The 15,828-nt window shown below is 46.5% G+C and overlaps 1 protein-coding gene across 16 annotated transcripts in view; it reads right to left on the bottom strand.

Annotated features, from left to right (window-relative positions):
- The window catches only part of plekha5 (pleckstrin homology domain containing, family A member 5), a 197,281-nt gene that overhangs the window by 68,112 nt on the left and 113,341 nt on the right, over positions 1-15,828 (bottom strand). For 14 of the 16 annotated variants that reach the window (XM_046297427.1, XM_046297424.1, XM_046297425.1 and 11 more), the window contains exon 4: positions 1,530-1,613. In XM_046297427.1, coding sequence (XP_046153383.1) covers positions 1,530-1,613 — 84 coding nt within the window. Of the gene's footprint in view, positions 1-1,529; positions 1,614-2,600; positions 2,727-15,828 lie in introns of those variants that run through there. The other 2 variants (XM_046297432.1, XM_046297438.1) reach the window with 1 other exon arrangement.

Here is a 15,828-nt window from a genome sequence, read left to right as displayed (position 1 = left end):
CCTGACACACTCTCTCTCTCTCCCTGACACATTCTCTCTCTCTCTCTCGCTCCCTGACACACTCTCTCACTCAGTCCCTCGCCCACTCAGTCCCTCGCTCACTCACTCACTCAGTCCCTCGCTCACTCACGCAGTCCCTCGCTCACTCACTCTCATTCAGTCCCTCGCTCACTCACCTTCACTCACTCAGTCCCTCGCTCACTCACACAGTCCCTCACTCACTCACACAGTCCCTCACTCACTCACGCAGTCCCTCACTCACTCACGCAGTCCCTCACTCACTCACGCAGTCCCTCACTCACTCACTCACACACGCAGTCCCTCACTCACTCACACAGTCCCTCACTCACTCATGCACGCAGTCCCTCACTCACTCACGCACACATTCCCTCACTCACTCACACACACAGGCCCTCACTCACTCACACACACACACAGTCCCTCACTCACTCACACACACAGTCCCTCACTCACTCACGCACACAGTCCATCACTCACTCACGCACGCAGTCCCTCACTCACTCACGCACGCAGTCCCTCACTCACTCACGCACGCAGTCCCTCACTCACTCACGCACGCAGTCCCTCAGTCCCTCACTCACGCACGCACTCCCTCACTCACGCACGCACTCCCCTCACTCACTCACTCACGCACGCAGTCCCTCACTCACGCACGCAGTCCATCAGTCAGTCACTCTCAGTCACTCTCTGTCAGTCAGTCAGTCACTCTCTCAGTCTGTCAGTCACTCTCGGTCAGTCACTCTCTGTCAGTCAGTCACTCTCAGTCTGTCAGTCAGTCACTCTCTCAGTCAGTCACTCTCTCAGTCAGCCACTGAAGAAGGTTAAACCAAGGCCTTATACCTTTTAAAGGGTTACTACATTATGTTATGATAAACTTTAAGGTTTCCTCTTCAGGATACCTTTGTGTGTGTGTTAAAACCTGTTTTTGAGTGTTGTGACCTTCAGACACTATCAGAAGGTGTCTACGTTCAGACTCCTTCTCCAGACTCCTCCTGTCTGGATCCTGTCTGGGTTTTCTGGTTCCAACGCCTCCAGGATTACAATACACTTTCTAGTCCATAAAAGCCACTCTTCTCACAGCGTCTCCATCAATTTACAATGGCATATAAGCTCAAACTGTGAATATATGCCATTGTGAATACATGCTCAACTACTGTATGAATATTTTATGTAAACACCACACAACCAATTTAGTACATCATTTAATATGCAATATACTGTGACATGATCTGACAGTAACGTGGGCCCTCAAGCATTACTGGAGGACAAAGTTGTGTGTTTTATAACTTTCATATGAATGTGATTTGTGGAAAACTTCCCTGTATTTCAACTCACACTTTGACATTCATCTTGTGGCATACAGAATGGACACACGATGCAGGGGTGAAACCAACCCGACATTATAGGTTAATGTGTGTGCATGCAAGTTCACTTGTGGGTATGTCATTCCACTGGCATGTATGTTCCAGTCATCCCACTGGTCAGGGTGTGGGAGAGAAGAGACTTACTGTTCGTTGACGACAAAGATGCAGTTGTCTTGTGAAGGAAGACCAGAGACTGGATGCTTACAGGTCACCTTCCGCTCATTGTGACTGGAGAGAGATAGAGAGGTGGGGGAGAGGGACATAGGAGGGGGGCAGGGAGGGAAAAAGGGATAAGTGGGAGAGAGAGGGAGAAGAGAGAGAGAGAGACTCTCTGTCAGAGAGAGAGAGAGAGAGAGAGAGAGAGAGAGAGAGAGAGAGAGAGAGAGAGAGAGAGAGAGAAAGAGAGAGAGAGAGAGAGAGAGAGAGAGAGAGAGAGAGGGCACATTAGACCACCAAAAGCATACATAAAGAAGACTTAATTAATAACAGCATTGTTAACCATATTACTCATTGTTAACCAGCCAATAGTAACCATATTACCCATTGTTAACCAGCCAATAGTAACCATATTACCCATTGTTAACCAGCCAATAGTAACCATATTACCCATTGTTAACCAGCCAATAGTAACCATATTACCCATTGTTAACCAGCCAATAGTAACCATATTATCCATTGTTAACCAGCCAATAGTAACCATATTACCCATTGTTAACCAGCCAATAGTAACCATATTACCCATTGTTAACCAGCCAATAGTAACCATATTACCCATTGTTAACCAGCCAATAGTAACCATATTACCCATTGTTAACCAGCCAATAGTAACCATATTACCCATTGTTAACCAGCCAATAGTAACCATATTACCCATTGTTAACCAGCCAATAGTAACCATATTACCCATTGTTAACCAGCCAATAGTAACCATATTACCCATTGTTAACCAGCCAATAGTAACCATATTACCCATTGTTAACCAGCCAATAGTAACCATATTACCCATTGTTAACCAGCCAATAGTAACCATATTACCCATTGTTAACCAGCCAATAGTAACCATATTACCCATTGTTAACCAGCCAATAGTAACCATATTACCCATTGTTAACCAGCCAATTGAGTAGCAGTAGGAAGATGAGGATTAGTGTCCCTCTCCACACGACACAATGTCCTGTTGAAGAACAATGAACAGCAGACACAATGCCTACACACCTTGAGTGGGGGGTGGTGCTGAACTTCAGCATGGCAGCCCATCTGTTTTCTGACCTGGGTCAAACACTGTTCTACACAGCACCATCTAACATAGTTCTTCCACTGACACTATCCTCTCTTCTCTCGCGTGACGAACAGCTATCCAGCCCAGCCGTGGATCTTCAACACTGCTACAAATGATCTACCCCTCCCTAGAAGCCCCGAACTGCTCCAGTCATATGCCCTAGATCACAAGAGCACAGCTAACAGGCTGTTTCACAGCAAGTTGTGACCTATCTATAAATACAATTACAGCACCTCAGCCAGTCAGACAGAGAGAGAGACCTCGGCAGCCAGCCCTCTGTAAGACACAAGCAGCTTTTCACGTAGAGTGGAGGGGAGGCAGGGGAATGCTTAGTGCTGATAAAGACTAGAGAGAACAGAGCTCTCTTTTCTGCTCCAAAGATGAAGCCATGCACACACACACACACGGAGGGAAGGAGGACAGACTGTACAGACAGAGAATACGCTATTCTCATGGATTTAACAGCCCTCTAGGCTCATCTGGACATGGATGGATATCTGAAAGAGAGAGTGTACTGTATATTTATCAACTGATCCTCTCTGGGAGGCAGCAGTGTGGGCTCGGACACACACTGTATGATGCCACAGACCCACACACACTCTGTATGATGCCACAGACCCACACACACACTGTATGATGCCACAGACCCACACACACTGTATGATGCCACAGACCCACACACACACAAACGACTACCACCCCGTAGCACTCACTTCCGTCATCATGAAGTGCTTTGAGAGACTAGTCAAGGACCATATCACCTCCACCCTACCTGACACCCTAGACCCACTCAAATTTGCTTACCGCCCAAATAGGTCCACAGACGATGCAATCTCAACCACACTGCACACTGCCCTAACCCACCTGGACAAGAGGAATACCTATGTGAGAATGCTGTTTAACAGCTCGGCATTCAACACCATAGTACCTCCATTGTCATCAAGCTCGAGACCCTGGGTCTCGACCCCGCCCTGTGCAACTGGGTACTGGACAGCCTGACGGGCCGCCCCATTGTTAACAACATCTCCTCCCCGCTGATCCTCAACACGGGGCCCCAATAGTGCGTTCTGAGCCCTCTCCTGTACTCCCTGTTCACCCACGACTGCGTGGCCACGCACGCCTCCAACTCAATCATCAAGTTTGCGGACGACACAACAGTGGTAGGCTTGATTACCAACAACCCATTGCCTACAGGGAGGAGGTGAGGGCCCTTGGAGTGTGGTGTCAGGAAAATAACCTCACACTCAACGTCAACAAAACTAAGGAGATGATTGTGGACTTCAGGAAACAGCAGAGGGAACACCCCCCTATCCACATCGATGGAACAGTAGTGGAGAGGGTAGCTAGTTTTAAGTTCCTCGGCATACACATCACAGACAAACTGAATTGGTCCACTCACACTGACACAATGTCCGTGAAGAAGGCGCAGACAGCGCCTATTCAACCTCAGGAGGCTGAAGGGGCTTGTCACCAAAAGCACTCACAAACTTCTACAGATGCACAATCGAGAGCATCCTGTTTTCACCGCCTGGTACGGCAACTGCTCCGCCCTCAACCGTAAGGCTTCCAGAGGGTAGTGAGGACTGCACAACGCATCACCGGGGCAAACTACCTGCCCTCCAGGACACCTACACCACCCGTTGTTACAGGAAGGCCATAAAGCTCATCAAGGACATCAACCACTCCCGAACCACTGCCTGTTCACCCCGCTATCATCCAGAAGGCGAGGTCAGTACAGGTGCATCAAAGCTGGGACCGAGAGACTGAAAAACAGCTTCTATCTCAAGGCCATCAGACTGTTAAATAGCCACCACTAACATTGAGTGGCTGCTGCCAACACACTGTCATTGACACTGACCCAACTCCAGCCATTTTAATAATGGGAATTGATGGGAAATGATGTAAATATATCACTAGCCACTTTAAACAATGCTACCTTATATAATGTTACTTACCCTACATTATTCATCTCATATGCATATGTATATACTGTACTCTACAACATCGACTGCATCCTTATGTAACACATGTATCACTAGCCACTTTAACTATGCCACTTTGTTTACTTTGACACTCATCTCATATGTATATACTGTAAGATACCATCTACTGTATGCTGCTCTGTACCATCACTCATTCATATATCCTTATGTACATGTTCCTTATCCCCTTACAATGTGTATAAGACAGTAGTTTTGGAATTGTTAGTTAGATTACTTGTTGGTTATCACTGCATTGTCGGAACTAGAAGCACAAGCATTTCGCTACACTCGCATTAACATCTGCTAACCATGTGTATGTGACAAATAAAATTTGATTTGATTTGATTTGACACTGTATGATGCCACAGACCCACACACACACTGTATGATGCCACAGACCCACACACACACTGTATGATGCCACAGACCCACACACACTGTATGATGCCACAGACCCACACACACTGTATGATGCCACAGACCCACACACACTGTATGATGCCACAGACCCACACACACTGTATGTTGCCACAGACCCACACACACACTGTGATGCCACAGACGCACACACACACTGTGATGCCACAGACCCACACATACACTGTATGATGCCACAAACCCACACACACCGTATATGATATCCCTGCAGGTGTACCGAGTGTCTCAGCTGGGCTGTAGTTAGCTAGGCTTGTGGCTGAAACACATGGTTTCATCTGTAACTTGCTGAAACACCACTGCCACACACACACACACACACACATATATTATCCACAGCTGTAGGGCCTGCTGTAGCTCTTGTACAATAAAACACACTTCAGTTAAGTCAACACTGGAGCAAGAGGATAGTCTGGCCTGCAGGAGTCACAGATGGAGATGGAACACTCCTCTCTCTCTGCGGATCTTTGTCCTACTAAGGCCATGCCAGGGGGTCTGCTGGGCTAATCTACCCAGTGAAGCAGCAGTGTTTGTGGGCTTGGTCTGTGGACTGTGTCCCTGCTGGAGATGTCCCAGCCCTGCCATCCAGGACACAGTCACAGCTGAGCCAGAGACATGTCGCCTGTACGGTCTATTATTAACTGTGATCCATGTCTCCCATCTGTCATGTAGAGTCACAAAGCACAATCACTCAGAGCCACGACATGACAGGATCTGCTCTTATTCATGAGTTCTGGAGATTACCCAAGTGCACGTGTGTGTAAGTGAGTGTGTGACACAAGAAATCTAGATGGCAATGTGGAAAATGATAAACAAAACTCAATGAAAGGGGGAAGCATCCCATTGCTCTTTGATTCAAAATGAAATTTGTGGGAAGACAATGGTCATTAGTCAGAGATTCAAAACAACCGCATCCTCCATGGCTCTCCAGTATCAGAGCAACATCCATTTCCACTGGTTAAAAGGAAGAGAAATAATGTCTTTCTAGCCTCTGAGGCCAACTTCTATGCACTCACTGTCAGACTCGGTCATGCTAAAAGTAATAACGTATCATGAAATTACAACCTGGGGCTTGTCAATAAAGCAGCAACAGACTTCAGCCTCTGAGGCCAAACCGAAAACATACAGTGGGGCAAAAAAGTATTTAGTCAGCCACCAATTGTGCAAGTTCTCCCACTTAACAAGATGAGAGAGGCCTGTCATTTTCATCATAGGTACACTTCAACTGACAGACAAAATGAGAGAAAAAAATCCAGAAAATCACATTGTAGGATTTTTTATTAATTTATTTGCAAATTATAGTGGAAAGTAAGTATTTTGTCACCTACAAACAACCAAGATTTCTGGCTCTCACAGACCTGTAAGAGGCTCCTCTGTCCTCCACTCGTTACCTGTATTAATGGCACCTGTTTGAACTTGTTATCAGTATAAAAGACACCTGTCCACAACCTCAAACAGTCACACTCCAAACTCCACTATGGCCAAGACACAAAACCAGCTGTCAAAGGACACCAGAAACACAATTGAAGACCTGCACCAGGCTAGGAAATGGGACATAAAAGACTGAATCTGCAATAGGTATGCAGCTTGGTTTGAAAAAGAAAAATCCACTGTAAAGGAGCAATTATTAGGAAATGGAAGACATAAAAGACCACTGATAATCTCCCTGAACAGATCTGGGGTTCACATGGAGTAAAGATCTCACCTCAATGGGAGTCAAAATGATCACAAGAACGGTGAGCAAAATCCTGGAGTGATAAAAACCACACGGGGGACCTAGTGAATGACCTGCAGAGAGCTGGGACCAAAGTAACAAAGCCTACCATCAGTAACACACTACGCCGCCAGGGACTCAAATCCTGCAGTGCCAGACGTGTCCCCCTGCTTAAGCCAGTACATGTCCAGGCCCGTCTGAAGTTTGCTAGAGAGCATTTGGATGATCCAGAAGAAGATTGGGAGAATGTCATATGGTCAGATAAAACCAAAATATAACTTTTTGATAAAAACTAAACTTGTTGTGTTTGGAGGACAAAGAATGCTGAGTTGCATCCAAAGAACACCATACCTACTGTGAAGCATGGGGGTGGAAACTGCAGCCGAGGTGAGTAAAACATTTAAACGTGTTAACCCCCACAAGGCTGCAGGCCCAGACGGCATCCCCAGCCGCGCCCACAGAGCATGCGCAGACCAGCTGGCCGGTGTATTTACGGACATATTCAATCAATCCCTATACCAGTCTGCTGTTCCCACATGCTTCAAGAGGGCCACCATTGTTCCTGTTCCCAAGAAAGCTAAGGTAACTGAGCTAAACGACTACCGCCCCGTAGCACTCACTTCCGTCATCATGAAGTGCTTTGAGAGACTAGTCAAGGACCATATCACCTCCACCCTACCTGACACCCTAGACCCACTCCAATTTGCTTACCGCCAAATAGGTCCACAGACGATGCAATCTCAACCACACTGCACACTGCCCTAACCCACCTGGACAAGAGGAATACCTATGTGAGAATGCTGTTCATCGACTACAGCTCGGCATTCAACACCATAGTACCCTCCAAGCTCGAGACCCTGGGTCTCGACCCCGCCCTGTGCAACTGGGTACTGGACTTCCTGACGGGCCACCCCCAGGTGGTGAGGGTAGGCAACAACATCTCCACCCCGCTGATCCTCAACACTGGGGCCCCATAAGGGTGCGTTCTGAGCCCTCTCCTGTACTCCCTGTTCACCCACGACTGCGTGGCCACGCACGCCTCCAACTCAATCATCAAGTTTGCGGACGACACAACAGTGGTAGGCTTGATTACCAACAACGACGAGACAGCCTACAGGGAGGAGGTGAGGGCCCTCGGAGTGTGGTGTCAGGAAAATAACCTCACACTCAATGTCAACAAAACTAAGGAGATGATTGAGGACTTCAGGAAACAGCAGAGGGAACACCCCCCTATCCACATCGATGGAACAGTAGTGGAGAGGGTAGTAAGTTTTAAGTTCCTCGGCATACACATCACAGACAAACTGAATTGGTCCACTCACACAGACAGCATCGTGAAGGCGCAGCAGCGCCTCTTCAACCTCAGGAGGCTGAAGAAATTTGGCTTGTCACCAAAAGCACTCACAAACTTCTACAGATGCACAATCGAGAGCATCCTGGCGGGCTGTATCACCGCCTGGTACGGCAACTGCTCCGCCCACAACCGTAAGGCTCTCCAGAGGGTAGTGAGGTCTGCACAACGCATCACCGGGGGCAAACTACCTGCCCTCCAGGACACCTACACCACCCGATGTTACAGGAAGGCCATAAAGATCATCAAGGACAACAACCACCCGAGCAACTGCCTGTTCACCCCGCTATCATCCAGAAGGCGAGGTCAGTACAGGTGCATTAAAGCTGGAACCGAGAGACTGAAAAACAGCTTCTATCTCAAGGCCATCAGACTGTTAAACAGCCACCACTAACATTGAGTGGCTGCTGCCAACACACTGACTCAACTCCAGCCACTTTAATAATGGGAATTGATGGGAAATGATGTAAAATACATCACTAGCCACTTTAAACAATGCTACCTAATATAATGTTTACATACCCTACATTATTCATGTCATGTGTGCACAACTCTGGTTTATAGCCCTCCCCAGCACAGGAACATACTGGCTGGGCTCATAGACTGTGTCCCCATAGTGGTGGGGAGGACCTCAGCCCTGTAAGTCGCTCTGGATAAGAGCGTCTGCTAAATGACTTAAATGTAAATGTAAATGTATATACTGTACTCTATATCATCTACTGCATCCTTATGTAATACATGCATCACTAGCCACTTTAACTATGCCACTTTGTTTACATACTCATCTCATATGTATATACTGTACTCGATACCATCTACTGTATCTTGCCTATGCTGCTCTGTACCATCACTCATTCATATATCTTTATGTACATATTCTTTATCCCCTTTTCTGTGTATAAGACAGTAGTTTTGGAATTGTTAGTTAGATTACTTATTGGTTATTACTGCATTGTCGGAACTAGAAGCACAAGCATTTCGCTACACTCGCATTAACATCTGCTAACCATGTGTATGTGACAAATAAAATTTGATTTGATTGATTTGATTTTGATCATGCTTTGGGGCTGTTTTTCTGCAAAGGGACCAGGAAGACTGATCCATGTAAAGGAAAGAATGAATGGGGCCATGTATCGTGAGATTTTGAGCGAAAACCTCCTTCCATCAGCAAGGGCATTGATGATGAATCGTAGCTGGGTCTTTCAGCATGACAATGATCCCAAACACACCGCCCGGGCAACGAAGGAGTGGCTTTGTAAGAAGCATTTCAAGGTCCTGGAGTGGCCTAGCCAGTCTCCAGATCTCAACCCCATAGAAAATCTTTGGAGGGAGTTGAAAGTCCGTGTTGCCCAGCAACAGCCCCAAAACATCACTGCTCTAGAGGAGATCTGCATGGAGGAATGGGCCAAAATACCAGCAACAGTGTGTGAAAAAGATTTACAGAAAACATTTGACCTCTGTTGGCAATGACAAAGGGTAGATAACAAAGTATTGAGATAAACTTTTGTTATTGACCAAATACTTATTTTCCACCATAATTTGCAAATAAATTCATAAAAAATCCTACAATGTGATTTTCTGGATTTTTTTTCTAATTTTGTCTGTCATAGTTGAAGTGTACCTATGATGAAAATGACAGGCCTCTCTCGTCTTTTTAAGTGGGAGAACTTGCACAATTGGTGGCTGACAAAATACTTTTTTCGCCCACTGTATATATCGAACAAAAAAATATCACCTCAGATTTCATGCACCATTTTCCCTCCCAGATACACTGATGTTGTTATGTGTGATGTGGGGCAAGCCATGCCATAACTAGCCGTAACTTGAACTACAGCTGGAGCACACCGGACACACATTACTTTGAGGGGACAGAGGAGGCCGAGGCAGAGGGACATAATGATCACCTTGAATTACAGCCATTAAATAGGTCCGCATAGTAGCTTCGTGTCGTCCTCAGTGAGGCATCACGTAACTGATTATCAACAGCGGCTGTATGTTTTACTCATTTTCTGACCAATGCAAGGTGAAACAACAGAAGGGAATGAACAGAAGGGCTTTTCAGTTACGCCCCCCCCCCAGAAAGAGGATGATCTATTGTCTTTAACATGCAAGCAACGTTGAGTCCAAGGACAGGAGCTGAATTGTAAACAGACGGGAAAATAAATCAGAGAGAGCAGTGTTTTATGCCAAAGCAGTATGCCCCCGCTTTCTTCTGAAATGTCATTGTTTCTGCTCCGGTGACTGTTCTGTTGCAGCGCTAGGTAGGTAGGTAATGGAGGACAGCCGGCCTAGCGGTTAAGAGCGTTGGGTGAGTAACCAAAGAGGTTGCTGGTTCGAATCTCTGTGCAGACAAGGTGAAAAATCTGTCTATGTGCCCTTGAGCAAGGTACTTAACCCTAACTGCTCCACGGTCGCCTTCAATAATGGCTGATCCGTGGCCGTGACCCACTCCACTCTCTACACTGAGGGTGTCTCAGTGGGAGTTGGGATATGCAAAAAAGAAAGTAATTTCACATCTCGCACTCGAACAGTAGTGAAACAGGACAAATATAAGTGCCCCCCCCCATTTGACCGTTGAGGTAGGTAGGCAATAAGGAACATACGGAGAGGATTATACCACCTGTCAACTGTCTGTCCAACAGGAATGTGAAAAACTACAGGGCATTTCATCTCAAAGAAAAACGCCTAGCCCTACCAATACCGGATGCCTTCAACCTCTAAAACAGCCTATGTTGAGTAGGACACACTGTAGAAGCACGTTTTGGAACAGAAAATCTGTGTTCTTATTGTACAGGTATTCCCTCCCTGTTTCAGAACGTTTCCTTCATAGTAAAATGCTGTATGTTGTTTGCTGTCACGCTGAAGTCAACCCAGGTCTCAGTATGGCCTCTGATTAGTCTTCTCGGTGTTAGGCTAATTGTGCTTGGTAGGAAGGACTGAGAGAAATAATGTGTTTATTGGAAAACGCTGATAAGAAAATCAACAGGCACTTCTTCCACCTCTCCATCCCTCCCTGCCGCCCGCTAACTCACAGCATTACAAATCACCCTAATTTCCTGTAAACAATTTTTCAAACGCCGCCCGCCGGCGATGATGGAGGGAAATTGGGAGAGAAAACAGAGAGCGAGAGAGAGATATTCAGACCAGAGATAGAGACCGAGAGAGGGAGAGATACAGACTAAACTGAGAAAGAGTACAGGAGAAGTAATCACCCAAAAACAGAAAAGGGGGAGGAGGCGGCGAGTGGAGGATGAGAGGAAGGGAGGATGAGGAGGAGAGGAAGCGAGGATGAGAGTGGAGGAGAGGAAGGGAGGATGAGGGGGAGAGTGGAGTAGAGGAAGGGAGGATGTGAAGAGGGCATGTTGCCAGCGGGAGTCTGCTACTCATGTTGCTCTCTGATAAGTGCCCCAGTGCATTGTGGGTAATAACAAGCCCCAGTGTGAGGACTGTGGTGGTTATTTCTTTTTTATTAAATGAGGAGAGAAACTTATCACACAAGTCAGAGTTATACTTAAACTAAATCTTTATTTGCTTATTAATAAGGAGAGCAGGCTACACACACACACACACACACACACACACACACACACACACACACACACACACACACACACACACACACACACACACACACACACACACGAATGTTGTGAGTGCTCTGGTTGACGAAGCACCCTCAGATGATTTGTTGAGAGCCCCCGACAAAGGATTCTAATCTTTCATAGCAAAAATACACCCCCTTAGTCTACATGACAAACAACAGATGTGTGGAATGGGTCACAAGGTTAGGGTTTGAATGAACGCAATTAATAGTTCACAGCAGACAGTATCTGCTGTAAAGAGTGTTCTCATTCTGTGGAAACCAGGGTGCCTGGCCCCCAAACAAGGTTCCCCTCATCATTATCCATACCTGAGCCATCTCCACCCTGGTATCTCCCGGCACACAAACACCAACTTATGCTATGGAATGCTGTCTATCGGCATTATCACCAAAAAGGCATTGTAAATACACTGGGCCCCCCAGAGGCCAAACTCAGAAGACCACACACAGATGGGTGTTCTAAGACCCCTATTCTATAGAACAACCATTTGATGCAATAACAGTATTATAACAATCTTGTAATTTCGCTCTAACAGGAGCATACACACCACTGTCATAGGGCCTACATAATCCTGACATAACAAGAGGTCAGGAGCAGGAGGAGCCCCATCAATCTTATGATGACAGCTAATCCATAAGACGTCAGAAACATTAAAACCACATGTAAAATGTCAGACCATGTTTGTTCCCCTGTATGTATGATTCGCTCTGCTCTAAATGCCAAGTGAAATGTTGCCTTGGTCAAATGGCTATAGCGCAGGCCAGGGCCGGGTCCTTCTAAATGTCTTCATCCACAGTGGATGAATGACAAGTCTTCTGATGTGCAATGTGTGTATCCGTCTCGGTGTACGGTTCTGTACAGGCCCGGCATGGTGAGAACAATGTGTCCATATTCAGACCCTTGTCTCAGTATTGTGCTATTATAAGGGCTGAGGGTCAGTCAACAATTGCTAATCCGCTCCCTGTAGAGCCCCCTGCTATTCACACCGCTCCCTCTGGCACCGCTGAGTAACCTTTCAGAAAGGCCAGAGACAGACCTTCCTCATTTCCCTTGCACTCTCTCTATCCCTCTCTCCCGATGCGTCTCTCTCTCTCTATTCAACATCCTCCCTCCCTTTCTGCATCCTGCTCTCTCTCTCTCTCTCTCAGAATTCAGAATAGAACTCTGACTCACCCATGACATGTATTGTACACCTTTCCTAGGGAGGAGAAAAGCTCTTTAAAAACGTCAGATACTGCCTCCACTGCACACAACCCAGGCTGCAGCACACACACACACACACACACACACACACACACACACACACACACACACACACACACACACACACACACACACACACACACACACACACACACACACACACACACACACACACACACACACACACACACACACACACACACACACACGGTAGGGTTTGGCTTTGGTTGGCAGTAATCTAAACAATAACAAAAAGAACTTCAAATTGCCATCAAGCGGATGCCATCTTAATTTTCCTTCCTTTCATCATCGTCAGCAGATCTATGAATAAACAGTCCTCCTACAGAATGCCATCCTCTCTTCTGTTCCTCGTGTTAATGCGATGCCTTCCATGGCAGTATGTACTCTACATGACCACCACTCCAACCAACACTTGGCATTGCACACGGTGGTCTTAGGCTTGTGTGCGACTGCTCGGCCATGGAAACCCATTTCATTAAGCAGCTCCTGACAAACAGTTATTGTGCTGAAGTTGCTTCCAGAGGTAGTTTGGAACTCGGTAGTGAGTGTTGCAACTGAGGACAGGCTCGATAGACTCGGGGGTCCAACAGGGGGGCATCCTATGACGCTGCAACGTTGAAAGTCACAGAGCTCTTCAGTAAGGCCATTATACTGCCAATGTTTGTCTTTGGAGATTGCATGGCCGCTCAATTTTATATACCTGAAAAAGCCAAATCCACTAATTTGAAGGGGTGTCCACATACTTCTGTATATATGGTGTATCTGTTTAGGCAGCCCACCGTCCTGTGATGAGGTTTGGGGAGTCTCTCCAACACAGAGAAGCCTTCTGTTAGAAGAGCCAGTAACTAAAAACTCCAACAAGCACTTCAATTAAATCACAACTACACATTGAGGTAAAAACAAAATCCTAGTGCCGGTACTCAAGAATGTCACACTCTACCACTATTAACTGAAAAGCCTATCGAGGGACAAAACAGCACCTTGTATCATTTGAAATGAACATGAAGTGCACTAAAACAGTTAGGCTATTACTTACAGTAGCAGGGAGCACCTAGTGTATAACCACATGATCCAGGGTGAGCTAAACTAGGGCAGATAGCGAATATAAAGCTGATTCCCACTAGCTGCCCTCCACGTCACCGACAACTTGCTAAAGCTCATTTTCTGAGAAGGGGGACGAGAACAAATCCCCTTTGTTGCTCAGTCAAAAAGTAATTCCTGCACGTACAATTCATAATCAGGTTAAGAGTGAGAGCTTGGGCTGATAATACAGTACGCATTGTGACAAGTCCAGGGCCAATGTTTACATACAGAACACATGCCAGCTGCTTTGATATAGTGTGCATCCCAAATGGCACTTATTCCCTATATAGTGCACTAGTTTTGACCACGGCTCTATGGAACCTTGTCAAAAGTAGTGCACTATGTAGGGAATAGGGTGCCATTTGAGATGTACATACTCTCCTGTAGGGGGTATGATGTTTAAACAAATGTGTGATCATTAACGTTTAGAATGTTCCTACAGAATTGAAATCACAGTGCCGTTATCAAAAAACTACCACTAACAGGTCCTGATCATCATCATACTGGCAAAACATATGTTCTTTAAACAAATACCTAACACAGCAATGCTGTAAGTCAACTGGACATCATTCAAATGGTTTGCCACAGCCGCGCTGCACGTCGTCGTCGTTAACAGTTAGAATAGCAGAGAGTGAGAAAGGCAAGCGACAGCTGCGAAGTCCTGTATGGCAATACTCTGAGAAGTTCAATGAGGTGATTAAATGCAAACTTTTGCGAGGTGGATTTGAGCTACAGTGGCAGTACAGGTGCTGAAAGGGAGGTACCGCGAGACCCGACCTCAACACGTTGCTAGCAGCAGTGCGTTAAGGGACGAAGTGAGAAGATCACAGCACAGATTACAGAAGGGATAGCAGTTGATATGCAGCCACCGTAGAGGATGTAGAGGATGTCGGCTTCAATACCCTAATGACATATCTAGAACCAGACTACTAGATGCCACATCGAAAAAATGTGACGGCCCTGATGGAGTAAATTGTACACTGATTGCTCTTCCAGTGCAAAACACACACTCTCAAAAAACATACGTTGCCTTAACAACAGGTGGTTGGACATCTATGAACACCCTGTTGTACATCACTGAAACGAGCCCTCACATTGATGGGAAGTGGGACATGAAGTCCCATGTACTGACAACTGACAACATTGAGGAGAGTCACAACAGAGAACCTAGAATGGCATTAATACCATCGTTGCTGAGTGGGTGGAGGACAGCAGTAAGGTGAGCGCTGTCTGGTAGGTAGCCAGGACTCCAGTGGATTGAACTGCATTAATACCATCGTTGCTGAGTGGGTGGAGGACAGCAGTAAGGTGAGCGCTGTCTGGTAGGTAGCCAGGACTCCAGTGGATTGAACTGCATTAAAACCATCGTTGCTGAGTGGGTGGAGGACAGCAGTAAGGTGAGTGCTGTCTGGTAGGTAGCCAGGACTCCAGTGGATTGAACTGCATTAATACCATCGTTGCTGAGTGGGTGGAGGACAGCAGTAAGGTGAGTGCTGTCTGGTAGGTAGCCAGGACTCCAGTGGATTGAACTGCATTAATACCATCGTTGCTGAGTGGGTGGAGGACAAAAGTAAGGTGAGTGCTGTCTGGTAGGTAGCCAGGATTCCAGTAGATTGAACTGCATTAATACCATCGTTGCTGAGTGGGTGGAGGACAGCAGTAAGGTGAGTGCTGTCTGGTAGGTAGCCAGGACTCCAGTGGATTGAACTGCATTAATACCATCGTTGCTGAGTGGGTGGAGGACAGCAGTAAGGTGAGTGCTGTCTGGTAGGT

Source organism: Oncorhynchus gorbuscha, linkage group LG14 (assembly GCF_021184085.1).
Source record: "Oncorhynchus gorbuscha isolate QuinsamMale2020 ecotype Even-year linkage group LG14, OgorEven_v1.0, whole genome shotgun sequence".
Lineage (NCBI taxonomy): Eukaryota > Metazoa > Chordata > Actinopteri > Salmoniformes > Salmonidae > Oncorhynchus > Oncorhynchus gorbuscha.
The sequence above is the reverse complement of the archived record's forward strand: the minus strand, read 5'-3'. Positions and strand labels throughout refer to the sequence as shown.